The sequence below is a fragment of the Monodon monoceros genome, unplaced genomic scaffold, assembly GCF_005190385.1.
Source record: "Monodon monoceros isolate NGI ecotype Baffin Bay Population unplaced genomic scaffold, NGI_Narwhal_1 Super_Scaffold_21, whole genome shotgun sequence".
NCBI classification, from domain to species: Eukaryota; Metazoa; Chordata; class Mammalia; order Artiodactyla; family Monodontidae; genus Monodon; species Monodon monoceros.
Window position 1 is genome coordinate 152250348 of NW_021703778.1, and position 23274 is coordinate 152273621.

At 35.3% G+C, this 23274-nt stretch overlaps 1 protein-coding gene across 2 annotated transcripts in view; it reads right to left on the reverse strand.

The window, feature by feature from the left end:
* CEP128 (centrosomal protein 128) overlaps positions 1-23274 on the reverse strand; it is a 433475-nt gene that overhangs the window by 338056 nt on the left and 72145 nt on the right. For both annotated transcript variants that reach the window (XM_029239363.1, XM_029239364.1), the window contains one exon: positions 1584-1670. In XM_029239363.1, the coding sequence (XP_029095196.1) occupies positions 1584-1670 (87 nt within the window). The remainder of the gene's footprint in view (positions 1-1583; positions 1671-23274) is intronic.

The following is a 23274-nucleotide window of genomic DNA, read 5'->3' on the forward strand; positions in this document are numbered from 1 at the left end:
CAATGTAATCCCTATCAACTTACCAGTGTCATTTTTTACAAAACTAGAACAAAAAATCTTAAAATTTGTTTGGAGACACAAAAGACCCCGAATAGCCAAAGCAGTCTTGAAGGAAAAAAACGGAGCTGGAGGAGTCATACTCCCTGACTTCACTATACTACCAAGCTACAGTAATCAAGAGAATATGGTACTGGCACAAAAACAGAAATATAGTTCAGTGGAACAGGATAGAAAGCCCAGAGATAAACCCACACACCTGTGGTCAACTAATCTATGACAAAGGAGGAAAAGATATACAATGGAGAAAAGACAGTCTCTTCAATAAGTGGTGCTGGGAAAACTGGACAGCTACATGTAAAAGAATGAAATTAGAACATTCCCTAACACCATACACAAAAATAAACTCAAAATGGATTAAAGACCTAAATGTAAGACCGGACACTATAAAACTCTTAGAGGAAACCATAGGAAGAACACTCTCTGACATAAATCACAGCAAGATCTTTTTTGATCTACTTCCTAGAGTAATGGAAATAAAAACAAAAATAAACAAATGGGACCTAATGAAACTTAAAAGCTTTTGCACAGCAAAGGAAACTACAAACAAGATGAAAAGACAAACCTCAGAATGGGAGAAAATATTTGCAAATGAAGCAATGGACAAAGGATTAACCTCCAAAATATATAAACAGCTCATGCAGCTCAATATTAAAAAAACAAACAACCCAATCAAAAAATGGGCAGAAGACCTAAATAGACAGTTCTCCAAAGAAGACACACAGACGGCCAAGAAGCACATGAAAAGCTGCTCAACATCACTAATTATTAGAGAAATGCAAATCAAAACTACAATGAGGTATCACCCCACATCAGTTACAATGGGCATCATAGAAAATCTACAAACAACAAATGCTGGAGAGGGTGTGGAGAAAAGGGGACCCTCTTGCACTGTTGGTGGGAATGTAAATTGATACAGCCACTATGGAGAACAGTATGGAGGTTTCTTAAAATTAACTAAAAATAAAATTACCATATGACCCAGTAATCCCACTACTGGGCATATACCCAGAGAAAACCATAATTCAAAAAGACACATGCACCCCAATGTTCATTGCAGCACTATTTACAATAGCCAGGTCATGGAAGCAACCTAAATGCCCATCGACAGACAAATGGATAAAGAAGATGTGGTACATATATACAATGGAATATTATTCATCCACAAAAAGGAACAAAATTGGGTCATTTGTAGAGACGTGGATGGATCTAGAGACTGTCATACAGAGTGAAGTAAGTCAGAAAAACAAATATATATTAACGCATATATGTGGAACCTAGAAAAATGGTACAGATGAACCAGTTTGCAGGGCAGAAATTGAGACACAGATGTAGAGAACAAACGTATGGACACCAAGGGGATAATGGCAGGGGTGGTGGTTGTGGTGGGATGAATTGGGAGATTGGGATTGACATATATACGCCAATATGTATTAAATAGATAAGTAATACGAAACTGCTGTATAAAAAGATAAATTAAATAAAATTCAAAACTTTAAACAAAATGTTAATTTTCAAAATCTTACTTTACTCTTTTCAGTTTCACTTTGTCTTAGCTTATTTTTCACTACTCCCTCATTCTCCTCTGCTTTAGCTTCTTGTTTCTTCAATGCCTAGAAAGAAAGACGTGGGAAAATCAGTATTATTCCAAAATACATATAAAACTGAAAGATATTACTAGGATCTATTAAGAAAAGGCTGAGGAAGATGATTATGAATTGTACAAAATATACACAGGAATTAAAACCTGCTCATTCACTGAAGTCATAAGATCATTTCATTGGGGCTCAAATATAAACAACTTCCCGATCTACCTAATCAAGTTCCACTTAGTTTCACTTTTTCCCATCTTTAGGAATTCTGTAACACATTTAGAGAGCTTAGACAGCTAACAGTTTTCTTGGAAACAAACAAATTTTACCTGCCGAAATAATAGTATTTAAAAGTTATATTATCAGCTCAACAATTTTGACATAATACCTAAAACCAGTTCATTAGTTTTTCAAATTCTGAAAAAATATCAAGGTAGAAACATGCTTGCTGCATCATTATCACATACATGACATTTTGTCACAACATATAACTTGCTCTTCAACCATACTTTCACATAGAGCAAAGAAAAGCATTCTTTTCTACATTTTTCTCTCTTTAATAAATTGGAAAAAAAGGAACTTTAAGATAATACAAATTTCAAAAGTTAACCACATAAGTGTTTGTTTCTATGTTAAAACAAAATTAAACTTAAGGAAAAAAATTTATATTAAGAGCAATCTTTCATAACATCTAAAAGACATTCCATTTGTTTAAAAAAAATTCAACACTTAGCATTTAGACTTAAAAAGGTGTATGTGTAGAGGCCATCTAAGTTGAGAAAAGCCAAATTTCCAGAAGTCTTTTCCAACAAGTTCTATGATGCTCAATAGAAAAACTATTTTTAGGCAAACAGCAAAACATGTTAAAACTGTTTTGATGCAAGTATAATCAATCATATTCCAATTTCATTAACTCACATATCCAACATATATCTCCAAAGTGCATATATATGCATATATAAAATAACAATGTCCCCCCTACCCATGAGATTACAGCTCCCTCTGCATGGCTCCTGCTCTCACTAATAAAAAACAATTGAGTAAAAACGTGGAGAGACACCATCAAATAAAAATAATTTTGATTTGAGTATAAATAATATAGTGTTTACTATGTCCGGGCATTCTTCTTCTTCTTACATATATTAACTAAACACATTACATATATTGAATATATACATTTAATCTTTATGATGGTTCCATGAGTTATTATTAAGTCCATTTTTTTTTTTTTTTTTTTTTTTTGCGGTACGCGGGCCTCTCACTGTTGTGGCCTCTCCCGTTGCGGAGCACAGGCTCCGGACGCGCAGGTTCAGTGGCCATGGCTCACGGGCCTAGCCACTCCGCGGCATGTGGGATCTTCCCAGACCAGGGCACGAACCCGTGTCCCCTGCATCGGCAGGTGTACTCTCAATCACTGTGCCACCAGGGAAGCCCATTAAGTCCATTTTATTAAGAGGGAAGTTGGGGCTACAAGGAGTTGAATAACTTGCCCAAGGTCATTCACCAAGGTCGTGACAGAGTCAGGACATAGACTCAGGCTGTGTGCCTCTTAACCATTGAATGGCACTGCCTCTCCACGTTGAAACAATATCAAGCTTATAGGGTGGATATGAAGACTAAATAATTTTATACTTGTAAGGCATTAAAATATACAATAAAAGACAACTATTACGATTACTAAATTGTTAACAATTGATAAAGTATTACAAAACATAAAGCTTTTCAGGTAGCTATCAAATGATTTTGATGTTTATTATTTGTTCTTTACTGTAGCCTAAGTGGAATTTGTAATAATATTTACTTAAGTATGTATAATCTATTCAGTTTTGGCTGGTGGGATGTGTTTATAAATTTTTCCTGAACGAAATTATCCTAGAAACTTGAAAATTACTGCTGGCATCTTCATTTTTCCCATGCTTCCTCGGTCTAACTCCACCTAATATGTGTGTGTGTGTGTTTCTGTGACAGAAAGGGAGAGGAAGAGGGAGAGGGAAGGAGGGAGAAATATTTTTTGAAAAGATATGAATTGTTGCTGTACTTTTCATCAATTCATTTTACAATATTTGAACTATCTTATTCCTCAACATCATCATTCAACCTATAGCCCCGTCACCTGTTTTTCTTTAATGAGTTACACTTAACTGGTTATCTTTTCAATGTTTTTTTTCCAGTTATGTCATACACCTTTTATTGCCAAGTATATTCTTCATATCAAATATATATTTGCAGGTTCTCTAAAACTTAATCTAGTGCTGGTCTAGAAGTAAGTTACTGTAGAAAGCATGCTGCTGTTTTTTAAACAAACAAAATACTATTTTTTCAAGGTTCATGGATTCAGTCAATATTTTTTCATTGAACTAAAAACCAGCCTGGGTTTTTCCACAGAGAGGAGATTATGAGGAAGACTTCCTCAGGCAGTTGATAAGTTTCATCAAACTGTAAATAGTCAGCCTCCCATTCTGGATTCAAACTCCTGGGCAGAAGCCACTCCAAATGAGTATGCAGTGAAGGCTCACCCAAACCCGGTGACATCACTTAAGGCCATAAGCAACTTCAAACAAGATGGGCTTGTCCCAAATATAAGAGCCATTCACTTCCAAAGCCAAATTCAAAATCTACCTTGGAAGACTCTGCAACCTTCAAACAGTAGCTGCTAAGATCCTTCCAGTGTGATTCTGTACATCTCTTCATGTTCCAAGTTGTTTCCACCTGTGTCCTCTGCTTACTGAGGTACGAGAAACAGAAGGAGTCACCTGCTAAGGTTTTAAAACTTGACTTAACTGCATGCTGCAACTCTAGGAGTTTAACTTACTAAGAATTTAAACCCCAAAAATTCTCCAGTGAAGAAATTTTTCCATTTTACTAACTGGAATTAATCCATTTCTGTCCCTTTCTCATGAGTTCCAAAACTTACATTTTAAAAATCCTATTACATTTTACGTCAAAAAAACAAGAAAGACATATTAACATTTCCCAAGTGTTTACATACTTTATTTTGATTAAGTCTATTAAAATGTGCTTAATTCATTTATATGCTTATTTTTACTTAGATAGACATACAAATAATCGTTGTTTATCTAGAGGTTTACATTTCCAAAGAGTAATATAAAAGATTTGGTGTCACTAAGGTGTAAGCTTCAGAAGGCCAGGGACCTCATCTGTCATGATCATATTTTAACTCTAACACAATACTTGACACATTTTAGGTGGTAAACATATGTTATCGAATGGCTGAATAAATATCCCTTTATAATTCCTGAATAACAACTTCACTTTGCAATTGGCCAATTCTGTTCATCACATATATGAAAGTTTTCCAGATTTCTCCCATCTTTCTTAACCACCATTATTTTCTCAAGCACCAAGCTGTCTTTCTTTCTGTAAAAACAATTATTACGGTGTAGTGATGTTGGAAAATAAATATTTACTTGGGGGTTTAAGTCAAAGAGTTAATAATCCTTTCCTGTTTTCAAAGTCATCATTTTAGTCTTTTCCTTAGAAAAAAATCCTCTGAATAGGTTTAAGTTTTTTTATTTTTTAAATAATCCAGATTTACAGAACAGTTGTAAAGACAGCTCAGAGTTCCCATATACTTTTCACTTAGCTTCCCCTAAAAGTAACATCTTCCATAACCAAGGTAAGTTTATTGAAACTAAGATGTTAACACTGTTACAAAACCAAAAGCTACAGACTTTACTCAACTATCAAATGTTCTTTTTTGTTCCAAGATACTTCAGAGCAGCTTGTCTCTTTAGTTTCCTCAAATCTGGGAAAGTTTCTCAATCTTTCCTTGCTTTTATGATTTCAACATTTTCGAAAATATTTCAGGTATCTTCAAGCCAGGTATTTTGTAGACTGTCCCTCAATTTGGGTTTTTCTGATGTCTTCTCATGATTAGACAAAGCTCATAAATTTGGGAACAGAATACCACAGAGGTAAGCCGTTCTCAATGCATCACACTGGTGGGTATGTGATATCAACATGACTCAGGACTAGTGATGTTAAGCTTGATAGCTTGATTACGGTAGTGTGGTGTCTGCCAAATCTTCCTGCCATAAAGTTAGTATTCTTTCCTTTCCAGACTCTGTTAGAAGCAAGTCATTAAGTCCAGCCCACACTCAAAGGGAGAAGAATTAAGTTCTACCTCCCAGAGGGAGAATATCAAAGAATATGTAGAACTACGTTAAAATCACTAAAGTAATGAACAAATATTTTGGTAGATAATTTGAGGCTATGCAAGTATCCTTAAAATTTTACCCACCAATTTTAGCTCAAAATCAGACCAACTATAACATTATCAGTACTTTTTTGGCCTACAAACTTTTCCCCCATCAAACCTTATGCCTAATGCAACCCAGACTCCTAGTAAGTTAACTCATAGCCCAGTGCTCACCACTAAGTAGAACGCTGAACCCCTTTGCATTCACCTCCAGATAACCTACTTACACCAAAAACATTAATGAGTGATGTAGAATTTACGTAAGACTGTATCGGTGGATGGAGTACACTCATCAAGTCTCTATATAATCCTAACTCTCCTGGCCTACTCCACTAACCAGGAATTCTCCTTCCCCCCTGTTTCCCTACATCTTCTTCAGCTTCACTGTTCAGTTTCTTTGCAGCTTCTGGGCCTTCCCAACAGGCTTCTAAATCTCCCTCCCCGAGTTAACGCAGAGCAGTGTGCCTCTATTCCAGTTCTCAATTTTGAATGCTGACACTGATTACCATGCCCAGTACCCCATTTTCCTCACCACACAAAGAAAAGACCTGTTACCACGATCCATCCCCCTTAAAGGGCGGTTGAGAAATAATTATTTTCTTTCTCATACTAATAGATATTTAATATTCATTTCTTATAATTAGTATAAATATTAGTAATTTTACTTGATGTGAAAGGAATAAAAATCAACAAGCTGAACTTTAATCAAACTGTGTTTTCTAGTACATGGAATTATGCCCTATAAAAACATAGTTCTTCTGAAAGTCAACTATTTTTTTTTTAATTTGAATTTCCATGTATGAGCTGTTGAAAAAAAGAACCTCTGATTCTCCTGGATATCTAAGATTTTGCGATAAAGTTTCCTTTCCTCTGAACTTTCCACCTTGCACATCTGACCAGTTATTTATAATATCACTTTTCCAAAATAATATATGTCTCTACTGTAGCTAATACTCTAAGGATATGTAAGTCTTGGAAAATTGAGGCAATAAGAGCTTAAATTCTATTGTTTTCAGCAGAGGAACAAAAGTCAGGTACTGAGGAGCAACCCAAAGCAAATTACTATATTTCCACCTTATCATTTAGAAAAGTCAAACTTCAAACAACCTATAACACACCTATTAACTTTTTTTTTTTTTTTTTTGCGGTACACGGGCCTCTCACTGCTGTGGCCTCTCCCGTTGCGGAGCACAGGCACTGGACGCGCAGGCTCAGCGGCCATGGCTCACGGGCCCAGCCGCTCCGCGGCATGTGGGAATTTCCCGGACCGGGGCACGAACCCGTGTCCCCTGCCTCGGCAGGCTGACTCTCAACCACTGTGCCACCAGGGAAGCCCACACCTATTAACTTTAAACCTACCTATACAACATAAGCCAGTAAACAACACACAAGCAATATTCTAGCCCAGAACACTGAACCCATTTTCTATATTACCTAGTTTAAAATGAAAGACAAAGAAAGAAAATCTAACTCTTAAGACCAAGTAAATATAATGCACTTTAAATTTCGGAAACACAGATAACAGTCAATGAGAAATAGTTTTAAAATTAACTAAATCAAAATTACAAGTCATTTCTTCAAATCTTATAACAAACTTTAACTCATTTACTACCTTTTTTAAGTGTGTAAGGCTGCACTGGATTTCTTTTCCATTTGACTTAGATCAAACAATTTAGAATTATATTAAAACTGACCCAGTAAAAGCAGCTATAAAAAGATGAAAAAAATCACATGCCAATGGCTTTCTATTACTATGTTATTTTGCCCTTTAAAGCTTTTTTTTTTCCTTAAAAGCAGTTCAGCTATAAAGCTATCATGTGCCCTGCTCCTGGATTCAGATTGTCTTTTATACATTTAAGATCACAGCAACAACACTGAGCCTTAATAGAGGGCCCCTGGAGCACATTTAAATTTCTAATAACAACAATTTTTCTTCTTTTCCTTAAGTGTGCCTATTTCCATTAAAAAGACTAACATATTGAGTATTGTACTACTGCAGTTCTTTAGAGGTAGATGATTTGGAATTCTCACAAATATAATAAAAAAAATACAGCCTTTCCTTTTAAAGAGTAGGGGAAAGGAGAAAAAGAAAATGTTTGTAGACCTCTCATCTGACCATAAAAACTGCCACAACTTTGACAATAGGCATGTTTCTCAAGAGGCTCTAAAAAATAACACACTCAAAAATGTAGAACAAATAGGGAATTAAAGGCCCTTTGTCTACTTTAAATGGACCAGCAAGCTTGGGTAAGAATGATGGAGCTGGAATGAAATAAAGGTCACATGTTAACACCCACACAGGCCACTGAAATTTCCAAAACAAAAAAAAAAATTATGAACATAAGCTATCCTGTTTTATCCTAATCACTCAGCAGCACTACAATTGCATGCCTTTGGTCACAAGGGCAAGAATATGTTGATGATTCACTGGTAAACCAACAGGACTATAGAAAAACAAGTCTGTGCTCATATTGAACAATAGGTCTGTAATATTATATTAAAGGTACAAACTTTTAAGTCATATTGTTCCTGTAACAATAAAGAATGAAAGTCATGTTACTGAGAATTATAAAAATACTTGCTCTTAATATATATATATGTATATACATATATATATATTATTTTTCTAAAGACTATTTTTTTAGAGCAGTTTTAAGTTCACAGCAAAATTGAGAGGAAGGTACAGACAGTTCCCATATACACTCAGCCCACACACATGCATAACCTCCCCCATTATCAACATCCTCCAACAAAACCTCCACCTTTGTTACAAGTGATGAACCTAAATTGATGCATCATAATCACCCAAAGTCCATGGTTTACACAGGGTTCACTCTTGCTGTTGAACATTCTACGGGTTGGTCAAATGTGTAATGACATGTATTCATCATTATAGTATCATACAGAGTATTTTCACTGTCCTAAAAATCCTCTGTGCTCCACCTATTCACCTCTCCCCTTCCTACCCCATCTCCTGGTAACCAATGATGTTTTTACTATCTCCATATTTTTTTTTCCAGAATGTCATGCAGTCGAAATCCTACAGTATGTGATCTTTTCAAATTAGCTTCTTTCACTTAGTAATATGCCTTTAAGCTTCCTCTATGTCTTTTCATGACTTCACAGTCATCTATTTTATAATCATTCTTCATGTAGGTACAAAATAAAAATCAGCAAATATTTTAAGCTTCACAATATGGTGATATTCTGATCCAAATTAGACCACATAAGCTATAAACTGAAGTTATAAGTTGTCTATGTTTATGTATTTTAAAAACTTAAATAGCCTTAAGGACATGTTATATTTCAAATCAAGGAAAAACATTACTAAGTACTCAGTATGTATAAAACACTGTAATTGGAACCTGACTTAACTGGAATTTTTTTTTAATATAAAAATCTGGTGTCCATTTCCAAAATTCTCTTCTGTAAACCTAAATCACAGCTCCAAAACCAAACATTAATAGAAGAATACACATTTTGAAAAGGAATATATACACATAATACAGCAGGATTTTATTGCTCAAAACTAATACTACTCATTTAAATTAACATAGATTTTATTTCTGTCAAGTTCTGTGAATTTCTAAATTTTGTTTTTTCCTAAATCAAGTTAGAGATTCCTCCCACATGAAAACTAGCTAAAGTCATGGAAAATTTTAGCCTTTAAGTTCATCCAGTTGGGGATTATCTGTGCCAACAAAAACCAAAACAAAACAAAACAAAAAATTAAGTTTCTTTTCAAGGCAGAAAACAATACATTCATATTCTAAATCCCTGAACCAATATCTCAGAAATAGCTAAGTGATTGCTACTTAAATTATTCAAAGAAATTTATTTTTCAGGCAATACCAAGGAACAAAAATTCCATACCAACATCTACGATTTTAAAACACTTTAATAAGTGAAAGTAGAACTGCGTGACAGAAGTCCGAAGAGAATCCAATATTGATCATCACCATTATGACACCATACAGATTTTGGGGCTATCAAAGGGAGAGATTCTAAAGACTTGCTGCCAGGTGAACTATGTGTATTTTCCAGATGGAAGTGGTAAGCACATAGTGAGTAGAGTCACAAGTTGCAACCATCCTTGTTTTGCAAAGAGTAGAGTAATATCAGGTATCGTGTGGTTAAGTAAGATTTATCAGTAGTTAAGTACATTGGTATTACTTCTGATGGTAAGTGTAATCCTAAATAATGTTCTTTAAAGATACCTGAGGTTTTGAAACATAAAACTCAAAGCTTCTCTTTGAGAAGGGCCTAGATGTCTTTTTCTTTTTTTTTTTTTTCCCTCCTTCTTCTTATGATAAGGTGATCATTATTTCAGGAATCCAAAAAGCTTTATAGGAATTACTGTGGTAGAACAGATGAGCACATATTACTGACCTATGTTCCCTGATAAATAAATAAACTTATTGGTTCCACTACATCCATATTTATGGAGTCTGTGACTGGTTAGGGTACCCTGTGCCAATGAAGCCAGCCAAGGCCATGGGTTCAATCACTACGAGAACCAATTCCCTTTGCTCTCTTCCATGGCCATAGCCTTTACCCTAAACCTTAGCCAAAGGCCACATGGAAGACTAAGCAGGCCAGAGACCATGGATGAATCAGCGAAAATCCATTACCATGACTATAAAAATAACGCAAAAGTAAAACCCCTATTGACTAGTGTCAGGATTTCGTTCTTCAAACGTTATTAAATTTGCCAATCTGCAAAACAAAACCTTAATTATTGCCTACAAAGTTGGTATGCTGAAAAGACATATAAGTCCTTTGACTTCTTTAATTCAAAAGCAACAATGGTAATGAGTATTATTCTCCTAAATGCCATTGCTTTTACTGGAATGGATTGTATTTTTATGCAATCTTTTACTTAATAAAAATCTTGCAAGTAAAGTTAAATGTGAGCCCAACAAGTACACTTTCCAGGATTTCCTTCAAAATCAAAAAGCAACCACTCTTAGTGGAGGGTCTGTTTTTATCTGAGTAGTTTCCTCTCAAAAAAGAGACTCATAGTTTTATTAGAAATCCCAGAGCAATATGATACTTCATTTGACTTTCTAAATGCAGGACCACGGAGTTAGAATTGTTGACAAACAGAAGATCATAGATAATTATGGAAATTTAATTTAGAATTTCTCAAGTTTTATATGTATTTGAGCAGAATGTCCTGTAAATATACAACATCTTTCATTGTTCAGAGTTAGAGGGTATTATTTTACGCCTTTGGATTTTGGGGGAGAGGGGGTTGTTTCTTTTGCTTTTTTCTAATCAAAATAAAACAGTACCAAATCTATGAATAAGCCTATTTGTAGCAAAGTCATCTTTGTTTGCACAATATTACTATGCACTCAGTAGTTACCCAATAAATATTAATTGATAATGACGGAAATAGGGCTTTATAAACAGATGGTCTAGGATAAGTTTGCTGAAAACATAGATAGAAACATTCCACTCTTCAAGAAAAGCATAAAGTAGAAATTAAACAAGTCCTGCACTCAGAAAATCTCAGTCTATTGTCAGACAGCTGTTCAGTCAACAAGAGCACAAACATTTTTCATCATCATCATAGCATTAACAGAATTAAATGTCTATTTTCATACAGTCCCTACACAAAGGAACTCACACAGACTCATGCTAGCCTTATTTGTTATAATTTACAATGACAATATTGGCAAGAAAAAATATGCACACATAGGAAAAGAAATGTGATTAAACAATACTTTGAGATCTAATCATATGTAGTATGAACATAAAATATGTGTCAGATTTAAATGCAACTCACAGAAGCAATGTGAGTGTTTATCTATAATGTAAATCTCAACTATTTCCAATGAGAATTCAAGATGCTTTATAAGAACTCCTATGCCTATGCTGAAAGAACAGGTGAAACAAAAAATGAGTCGGAGACCATAATGGCCCTAATAGAATAAGTAGTAACTCTTCGAGAACCGAGAGCAAATAAGCAGGAAAAAAAAAAAAGAGAAAAAAAATTGTATGAGGACTAACTTCAATGAGGGTAGGACCAAGGAAACTACAAGCAAAGTGATCAACCCAGAAAGACACTCTGAAAAATGCACACTATTCGAAAACACTTGAATAATAAGAAAATGTAAGTTAGTATACATGGGAGAATTTTGGAGAAAGTTGAAATGGGGAGGTGAAAGAGGATAGAAAGTACATTACAAGCATGTAATGATTAAAAGCCTTAGGTAATTTTTTTTTATAAAGTAAAAAGCCTAACAAGACATGACATGAGTGTTAATTATATAGAAATGAGACTATAAGAATTTCAGGACAACTTACATACACACATCCTCTCACAGAACTGCACCCTTCAAAGGAATCCAAAGGCCTTAACCAGCAGGCTAACAGTTGACATGTTACCTCTTCTCTGATGTGGAATACATTTCTAAATGTTCAGCTTTTGTTTTATCAATATTAAACAGTAGGCCCCTGAAAAACAGTATCAAAATGGAACATTCTTTAATCCAGCTAGCTATTATTCTCAATATTTCCCAATACAAAAAAGATAGCATGGCTTGTGGAGACTTGTCCTTAATATCCACAAACCAGGCAGGAAGTTTGCACTGTGAATGGAAATTCAAGTACTGGATGAGTACAAGGTTGAAAGAGACAACATCTAAGATCTCTTCCAACTTCTGTAAGAAGTTCAGGGAAAAAAATACTTTCCACACAAAGAATAAAGTGTTTTGTTGTCATCTAAATGATCAAAGCCTAATAAAATAGACTTTATGTTAAATAAGTGGGTGGGCATGTGAGGCAAGCGGGGGGTGGGAATCAAGGAAAAGACTAAGGAAGAAGACTAAAGAACACGATATGTCTGGGACTTGCACATTTCCAGCTGTGCCAAATAGTGTTCAACCAGCTGTGAAAGACAAATCCCCTAATATCCAGTCATTTGTTTCCATCTACTTCCTTTCTTTCAGCATGTTGACATTAATAGATTTTTCACAACCTTACAGAAAAAAAGTATTTACTCTAACCTTGCAAAGAAAAAAATAATCCACAGGTAACAAACATAAAAGAGAGAAGAAAATAGTTAGCATGGCATAAAATAAGACAAAGAGCTATGTTGTGAATCAAAAGTATAGTGGGTCAGAATTTAAATTAGTATTTCAGCCACAGATTGGTAAAGTGCTTATCAAGTAGCAATAAGCCACGGGGTAGAATCACATTCATAAAAGAACTGCCTAAAATGATTTGAAAATGCACAATCTCTTTCACCCAAATTTTCCAAAGGGCAGAGAAGGGGTAACTATTTCCTGTACGGGCTAGTCTAGAGTCTAAGCAAAGCTGAAATAACACACTTATTGAATTACAATGACTGTTAACATTTCTATTTTCCCAACTAAACTGAGAGCCCTAAAGAGCAATACATCATTTTAAGTGTTTTTAAATCCCTAGTCCCCAGCACAGCACCTGGCACATGGTAGGTCCATGAGGGTATTGGCCAAATGAATATTTCACTATGAATAGTTCTGACAACATAGCATATAACATTCATTCCTTCAAGAAACACTTACTAGACCTATGCCAGGCACTGTTCTAGGTGCTGGAGATACAGCAATGAGCAAAACAGACTAAGTGCCTACCTTCATAAAGCCTGCATCCTGCTCAGGGGGACAGATAGCTGACAGATGACAAGTAAGGAGAAGTGTTATAAAGAAAAAAAATACAGCAATGTAAGGGGCTCAGGAGTGAAGAAGGGGTGTATTATGTAGAATAACTAATAAGGCCTTTCTGAAGTAGAGCTCTGAGTGATAGGAGGGCATAAGCAATGCAACTGTTTTCAGAGTAGAAAATCCCTGGCTCTGGGAATGGAAAGTACAAATGTCCAGAAGCAGGAGGGTGCCTGACATGTCCATGGAAAAGCCAGGCGAGTGTAGTTGGCCTAGAGTAGGCAAGTGGAAGAATGACAGAATCAGAGTAAGATGGCAGGTAGGGACCACCTCAGAGGGGCCTTTTAGGCTGAAGATTTTAGATTTCATCCTGAATGTGATAAAGAAAGCACTGAAGGGTTTTGAAGAAAGAAGTGGCATTATCTGATTCTATGGGGAAAAGACTGCAGGGAAGTAAGAATGGAAGCAAGGAGGCTACTCCACTAGCTCAGGCAGGAGACAAGAGTCACAGGATGATAAATGAGAGTAGAAGTGATAAAAGGAGTGAGTTGTTATCAATTAAAATATTTTCAAGATAGAGCTGACAGAATTTAATGATGAACTGTATGTGAAGAACGGAAGAAACAGAGACGGCGAGGACATAAAAGAAACACAAAAAATTTTTCATATAAAACTAAAATTATTTTACTATCAAGATAAGTAGCCATCTTTTTAAAAAGAAATAAATCATATGAGTTACTTATTAAGATGAACCACACAAAGAGGTAAGGTTTAGCAACTTCTATACAAGTTCACAAGTCAGGAGGGCAAGGATCAGGAAATGGAGCTTCAGAGATCAAGTCTGCCCAGGCTTTGTGGCTCTGAATCACAGAATCACTCTGACTTGATCCCCATCCAAGACTGATACTGGTGATTAGCACTTCAGGTTCTCAACCTCAGAAAATAAACATGAAAAGGCATAACTTTTTCTCACTGCCATATGAGGCCCACCAAAAAACTACATAATAAGGTTACAGCTGCAAATACTGTTCCAACCTGGTAATAATATGGGCAAGGGTATGTTAGAAAAACCTAAGCAGTTTCTCTTTTCTTGAGCAATAAATAAAACTACAGCTGCAGTATAAAAAAAAGAGAGAAAAGAAGGAAGAGAGGAAGGAAGGAAGGGAGGAAGGAAGAAAGGAAAGAAAGAAAGGGAGGGAGGGAGGGAGAGAGCGAGGAAGGAAGGAAGAAAGAAAGAAAGAAAAAAAGGATCCAGCGTACTGAATAAAAATGTAAATTCACTAGAAATGCAATGAGTCATGACAGAGCTAAAAAAAAATGCTTTTCTAACAAGTAAAGAAAAACAAACAAGATTAGCCAGACGAAGAACAAACAGCATTAGAACATCAGTGGAAAATGAATATAACTGGGATGAGTAGACAACAGGGTGCAAAGGCAATGATTATTAAGGAGAAGAAAATGATAACTAGGGAAAAGTGTTTTAGATCTATATAATATAAAAATTTAGAGAAAGTGTCTTTGGTATACTTCTGTATAGCTTAGAAATATGAAATGTGGAAAATGGCATAAGACTATATGATTCCAGTGAAATAAACTCTCATATCAAATTGTAGTCTTTGTTTTACTACACATAAAAAGATTTTTCCTCAGCAGGAGGGAGAGAGGAAGAAAGGAATTATAACCCTGAATAGAAAGCCTCAAAGAAACTCTGACCAAAAGGCATAGAAATGACAGTTTTAGTGTTAAATATAACAGATGTCTTAATATGTAATACTCCACATGTCATATTTTATTTTTCAACAGTGGAAAGCAACACCATTTCAAATTTAAGTTTTCAAATAGCAATAGTTAAATAATTAGATTTTTCAAGTTGCAATATCTGTGGCCAAGTGTATTTTCAGGGAGCCCTAGGAGATGAGGTATGTGTATATATTATACGCATTTTTCAACAAAGTTTAGCAACTTTAATAAACAATGCCTGCAGGGTCACAACCGATGGTTCAATACTGACGACTAGTGGTCAAAAACATGTACTAATTCATTCATACTAAGTATTTATCCTATGATTTTTATCATCAAAATTTGAAACACGTAATGTAAATTATGTGAAAAACCTTAAAAGAGCTTTCCTTACACACGTCTTGAAAATTACAAAAGAAAAAACTGTATCTGCAAAGTCTCTTAAAAAGTCTTTTCTGTCCATTATTTGCAATGTCCCCAAACCCAAGTCAATCAGCACCAGCTATTGACCCATAATGGGAAAATTCCATAAAGTGTCATTTATCTACATCCACACAGCTGAATTAACATGGTTTCAGAAATCCATAATTATTTCAAGAGGTCTTACTTTCAGATTTCATGTATCTGTGCAGCTCTAATTATTTTTCTAACTTTGTCTGCTAGACACAAAGAGAGCAGAAATCCAGCTGTCCTAAATTTTAGACATAATTTGAAAAAACAGTAACCTGCTATAACAAAATGTTTTTATAAAGTTGAAATATTTAAAACTTAATTGTGATTGTCTGAATTCTTGAAGAATGTGGGATTTGGTTTAAATCTTCTTTTAACAAAGAAGTTAAAATTTGTTGATTTGCACTTTCTGCTCTGCAAGAATAAGATCCACAGAATAATACAAAAATGTATACAAACCTTTGAAAGAAAACTTTTTTTTTTTTTTTACCAAGAACATTATATGCAGCTAAGTGGTTATTTACATTTGAAAGCAGCCTTCATTTTCCAACGACTATTCACAGAATGTCTGTGGTGTGATAAACACCATACCACAGCCCCAGAAACAGGCATGATGGATGAAGTTCCTGCCAGTGGAGGAAGAACTATTCAATACAGTAACCTAAGTAGTTATGCTATATGAGAAGACACACAATAACATAAGTAAACAAATCACAACTATAGGTGATGTAAAGTACTATTAAAAAATAAACTAACATGACAATGACAAGGAACAACGGGGCAGAAAGGGGCTATTTTAGAAAAGGGGGCAGGAAAGTTTTCTCTGAAGAGGTGGCAATTAAACCTGAAGGATGAAAAAGGATAAGTTACACTGAGAATCAGAAGAAAAATGGTCGAATAAGACAATAAGAGGAAATCACTGTGCCTGGAATATGTATTTCTTAGAAAAATTTGTAGCGTCACACATAAACATTTTAAAAAAAACCAGAAAATGTTTTTTTACTCATAAAATACCAAATAACCAACAATGGTACTAAGCCAAATGGGAATTTTCAACAAATTTCAAGGAATTTAAAGATAAATTGTAAAAAGTTAAAAATTAAGCATACATACATATTTGAAAATTCCAAAAGGCACTCCTAAGTCTTGAATTATAGAAGAAACCATAATAGAAATTATGAAATTTAGAAATAAACTATCATAAAATAATAGCATCTCAAAACACAGGGTAATTTGTTCATGAATTTACAGCATTTATTTTAAAAAACAGACAAGTCAATTATTTAACTTGCAAGTCTGAAAAATAAAACAGCAATCCTAAAAATGAAAAATCAGAAAAAAAGTAATAGCATTAAAGGCGGAAGTTGATGAAGTAATAAACAAAGCTAGTCAAAACGAAAACTAATAAAATAATCATGTCTACTAAGACTAATAAAGACAAAGAGAAAAAATAACTAAATAATATTAAAGAGAAAGGATACACAGCTTCAGTACCAGATTGAAAAAATAATATAGCAGGGCTTATGAATGCTTCTTTAAATATCAAAACACAACAAAATGGATAACTTATCAAATCAGGAGGGCTTCCCTCGTGGCGCAGTAGTTAGGAGTCCGCCTGCCGATGTAGGGGACATGGGTTCGTACCCTGGTCTGGGAAGATCCCACGTGCCGCGGAGCGGCTAGGCCCGTGAGCCATGACCGCTGAGCCTGCGCGTCCGGAGCCTGTGCTCCGCAACAGGAGAGGCCACAACAGTAAGAGGCCCACGTACCACAAAAAAAAAAAAAAAGAAAAATCAGGAATAATTACCAAACTGACTTAAAAAATAAAAAGGTTATATTGATATAAACCAAAAAATACTGAAGAAGTTGAAAATCTCACCCACCAAGAAGACAACAGGTACCAATGATTACATGAGTGAATTTTAACACACATTCAAGAAATAAACAATCCTTCTCTTAAACAGCCAGGGAAGAGAAAAAGAAGGAATCTAATTCATTTTATGAGATTAATGTAACCTTGCTTTCAAAACCAAAAAAGGTAATGCAAAGAACATACAACTGATCTCAATCATAAATATAAACATACTAAAGAAAAGACAAGGAAATTAATTCAGCAATGTACAAAACAATAATATATTATGGCCAAATAAAGCTCTCAGGAATGCAAGGAGAGCTCAGCATCTACTGATAGAGTCAAATGTATTTAAAGAGAAAGACAGCAGCAAGAATATTTGATAAATTTCACAACCCATTCATGGTTTTTTTAAAAATCAACCTCTCTTGGCAACCTACAAATAGAGGGCAATATTCTCTATCTGATAAAGGATAGCACTCAAAACCAGGAGCAAACACCAAACCATAAGGTTAACACTTTAGAAGCATTTCTATAAATATCAGAGTAAAACAAGGATTCTTGCTATCTTTCCTTATATTCAACATTGCATTTGAGTTTCTAGCCAGTGCAATAAAACCACAACAAAAGAGGAATTATAAGGGAAGAAATTAAATTGCCTTTAATTTCAAATGATATGATTAGCAACACAGTAGACAATATGTCAGTAAAGCTACTAACAAATTATAAGAGCTAATAAGATCATTAAGCAAAAATGCTGGATAAAAGAGCCACATACAAAACCAACTGCCCTCCTGTATACTACAAATAACCAATCAGAGCTGTAATAAAAGAAAATATCCCCCACACACAATTAAAAAGAAAAACCATAAGGTACCAAGGAATAAGCCTAAGATGTACGATACTGTTATAAGACAATTATAAAACATTACTGAAGAACATTAGAAAACACCTTCTCTTCAAATTAATCTACATATCTAATACAATTACAATCAAAATGCCCCAGAATTTTTCATGGAACATGACAAGAGACTTTCATTATCATTTACCAAATTATAATGAAAGCTCTAATAATGGAGACAACATGTTATCAGCTCAGGGATAGACAAACAGATCAAAGCACATAGAACTCAGACAGATATGATGCAACACTGTAAAGCAGAAGGCATTTAAACCAGAGGGAAAAGAAGGCATTATTCAGAAAGAATGCTGAGGCAACTCATCAGTCACATAAGAAATAACTTAAGCCTCCTTCCTCCTGCCATTAAAAAAGTTAAACTCCTGGAAGAAAACTCAAATAATCCAGTATTTTTAAATGAGCAAAATTTATAAACAGGCCATCTGTATAGGCACAAATGAAAACTGCCAGCAAGTCTGTGAAAAGATGTTCAAATTCACTAATAGGAAATGCAAATAAACATAAAAATGAGTTAACACTTAATCCTCATCAGCTTGGCAAAAATTAAAAAGAATTATAACCACTATTAACGGTAGGAATGCGGGGAAAAGGGCCACTCTCAGCCATTTTGCTGACAGAAACGTGGAGAGTCAGAACTATTTGGAAAAATAATCTGGTAACATCTATTATAATAAAAGATCTGTCCATGGTAATAAAAGATTAAGTTGGAACAACATCAGCTAGTTGGAGGAATTTCCAGAGAGTACTGATGAGAGAAGAAAGCAAGATGCAGAAATGTATATACAATGTCATCAGTTTTTATTAAAATAAAAACATACCAAAAACAGCCCCTATATATATATATACAAAGGTGTATATATTAATAGTTTATACGTATCTGTCCAGGATAATTAAGAGCACAAAGAAAAATATAAAGGGATATCCCAGGCTGTTTACACTAGTTCTTTTTATTTTAGGGAGTAGGGGTAGTGATTGATGGTGAAAAGAACAGAGGGGAAGAAACAGGGAAAAAATGAGCCAAGCAAATAAATAAATAAAGATGCATTTAAAAAAAGAAGCTGTTTGTACAAGCATTTATGATAGGAACACATTTAGTTATGCATTTATTTAAATTAAATATAAAAAATACTTTTTATACTAAATGCAAATGTTAAAAGAAAGCAACCATATGAGAAACAAAACTAGTTAAACATTGGATCAAAACAATGCATCAGGGTCTTCCCTGGTGGCATAGTGGTTAACAATCCGCCTGCCAGTGCAGGGGACACAGGTTTGAGTCCTGGTCCAGGAAGATCCCACATGCTGCGGAGCAACTAAGCCCGTGTGGCACAACTACTGAGCCTGCGCTCTAGAGCCCGTGAGCCACAACTACTGAGCCCGCACACCACAACTACTAAAGCCCACGCACCTAGAGCCCGTGCTCCGCAGCAAGAAAAGCCACCACAATGAGAAGACCATGCACCGCGACGAAGAGTAGCCCCTGCTCGCTGCAACTAGAGAAAGCCCGTGCGCAGCAACGAAGACTCAACGCTGCCAAAAATATAAATAAATAAATAGATAAATTTATTTAAAAAACCAATGCATCAGTACGGTCACTACTTAAAGAATTCAACAAATATTTATTAAGAGCCTACTATGTTAAATGCTAGAAATAAAAAATTCTCCAAACAAGTGCAATTAAAAGCAACAATACATCAAGAAATGGTAATTAACAGTAATAATCTGAGACTAAAAACCTCACCTCACATAGTATATATTACCAGAAACTGAACAGTGAAAAGAAAAAAAGCCATCTTTGCAGAAGAAGGAGAAAAATAGTCAATGGGACTAAGGTTCATTAAAAGAATAAAAATCGTGACTCAAAATAAGGCCCAAATTTCTTCTACACACACAGTTTCACCCCCTAAAGAACGAACACTAGAGCATAAGTTTTTGAATTTTCCCTTGCTACGCACGTTCTCCTACAGAGTAGTACATACGTGGTTTTTCTGGTGTGATATTCAGTGCTTTCAGCCCCTTGTTAGTCTGGGGCCCTGTGTGTCACCCTGCCTGGGTCACTCTCTGCCTATTATACTCCACCTGGTCACCTAAGCCTGACAAAGGACTGAATTCTACAGCTCATATCCCAACAATTACAAAACTGAGGTGCCTCCTCCAAGCTTTCCTTGTGCTTTCCTCAGGACTTGTGTTTTACTTTTAAACTCTCCTTTACTTGTAAATTCCACTGTTTTTTCTCAACGTCCAGGGAGGCTATTGGTATGTTCAATGTGAGGGTGATTTAATGTGCACTTAAAAAAAAGTATCTAATAATATCAATCGGGAAAGGGAAGCTTATACTATGAAGTAAATATATGAAAATGTGGGGCATACCTACAAAAGTTTTGCAATTCATCCTTGGAAAGGCAAGTGAAGGGGGTCTAAAATCTAGCAGACTCAGAAAGGCCTCCATAATTCCAAATCAAGTAGGGGAGTCTCTAAAGGAAGAGCGGGAGAAAGGGTTAAGGAGGCCATGTTAAAACATTTAGCGGACTAGGATCTCCTCTGAACTGGCTCAGAAGTCTCAAGGGAGATGGTAAAGCTATTAAGAGGACATTAGGAAAACATTCTTGGCTTCAGTGGAAGCTTCTCCCTTAATGAGTCCAAACTAAATACATTAATAAACAGTACCCAAGGCTTTTCTTAGTTGAAGTAGCCATATCAGTCAGCATCTCTGGAGCCACAATGACATTTCTGGGAAGGAACGAATAGCTATTTGTTCATTAGGTTTCTCACAATTGATATAGATGCCAAAAGATGAAGGAAAATACTGGGGGAAATAAATCTATCAATTAATTTTTCTGTATATGGCCTTATTTTATTGACGAGACTCACATAATCTGGTTTTCTATCAGAGCACAGACTGAAAACCACTGAGCCTAGCTCCCACATTACACTGAATTCCTCACTTAGACTTCACTATCTTCTATTCAGATTCCATGCCCTGCCTGCCCCATTCTCCACGAAACAGTCTTAAACCTTAAGGAACCTGATTCACTTTAGGTTATATGCAAGCATGGAATATTCTTGGTGGGGGAAGATCAGGAAACTAGTATTTTAATATGCTACAAAATGCTCTGAAAAACATATACAAATATACACCCAACATTTATCTCATGTTTTTCATTTTATGGAATTCAATTGAACAAATAACATTCAATTTATAAGAAAGAGCTAATAGGAAAAACAAGTCAGGAATTCCCAAGATGCCATAGTCAAGAGTTAGAAATGTTATCTAAGATTTATGTAAATTCTGTACCTGCAAAAGAGTTCTGATTTGGGCTTACCATCTAATAAATACCTCTTTCATGTCCGTTCCTACCTCATGCCGCTAAATTTAACTAATCAAAGTTACCTTACTATCAAGTGTCTGATCAAAAGGAATTTGTAATACGATAAATGTACTCTAATGTTAAACAAACACTTTATTGTTTTCACACTGGTTCAACAAGGAAAGACTGATGGTTACAGGCTTAATATTTGAATGCAATTAGTAAAAGTTCAGAGAACGACCATTCAAAATTTAAAAGAGCTATATGAGTGGTGCTGGGAAAATTGGACAGCTACCTGTAAAAGAATGAAATTTGAACATTCTCTAACACCATACACAAAAATAAACTCAAAATGGATTAAAGACCTAAATGTATTGGGTTGACCAAAAAGTGCATTTGTTTTTTTCCGTAAGATGGCTCCAGTAGCACTTAGTTGTCTTTAACTTCATTCGAAACAATTTTGTTAGACTGTATTGTGACAGCTGTCATATCAGTGTGCATTTTAAAACAAACTTACCAAAACTGGTGAATTTTTGTGTAGCCATTTTAATATTGAAGATGGAAGAAAAAAAACAATGTTTTCAGCCTATTATGATTTATTATTTCAAGAAAGGTAAAAATGCAACTGAAACACAGAAAAAGATTTGTACAGTGTATGGACAAGGCACTGTGACTAAGTGAACGTGTCCAAAGTGGTTTGCGAAGTTTCGTGCTGGAGATTTCTCACTGGTCAATGCTCCAGGGTCGGGTAGACCAGTTGAAGTTGATAACGATCAGAGAGAGACATTTATAGAGAACAATCAACGTTACACCACATGGGAGACAGCTCATATACTCAAAATATCCAAATCAAGCGTTGAAAATCATTTGCACCAGTTTGGTCATGTTAATCGCTTTGATGTTTGGGTTCCACATAAGCTAAGCAAAAAAAACCTTCTTGACCATATTTCCCCATGCGATTCTCTACTTAAACATAACGAAAATGTTCCGTTTTTAAAACAAATTGTGATGGGCAATGAAAAGTGGATACTGTACAACAATGTGGAATGGAAGAGATGGTGGGGCAAGTGAAATGAACCACCACCAGCCACACCAAAGGCCGGTCTTCATCCAAAGAAGGTGAAGTTGTGTACATGGTGGGAATGGAAGGGAGTCCTCTATTATGAGCTTTTTCCGGAAAACCAAACGATTAATTCCAAAAAGTACTGCTCCCAATTAGACCAACTGAAAGCAGCACTCGACGAAAAGCGTCTGGAATTAGTCAACAGAAAACGCATAATCTTCCATCAGGATACCGCAAGACAACATGTTTCTTTGATGACCAGGCAAAAACTGTAACAGCTTGGCTGGGAAGTTCTGATTCATCTGCCGTATTCACCAGACATTGCACCTTCAGACTGCCATTTATTTCGGTCTTTACAGCATTCTCTTAATGGAAAAAATGCCAATTTTCTGGAAAACTGTAAAAAACACCTGGAACAGTTCTTT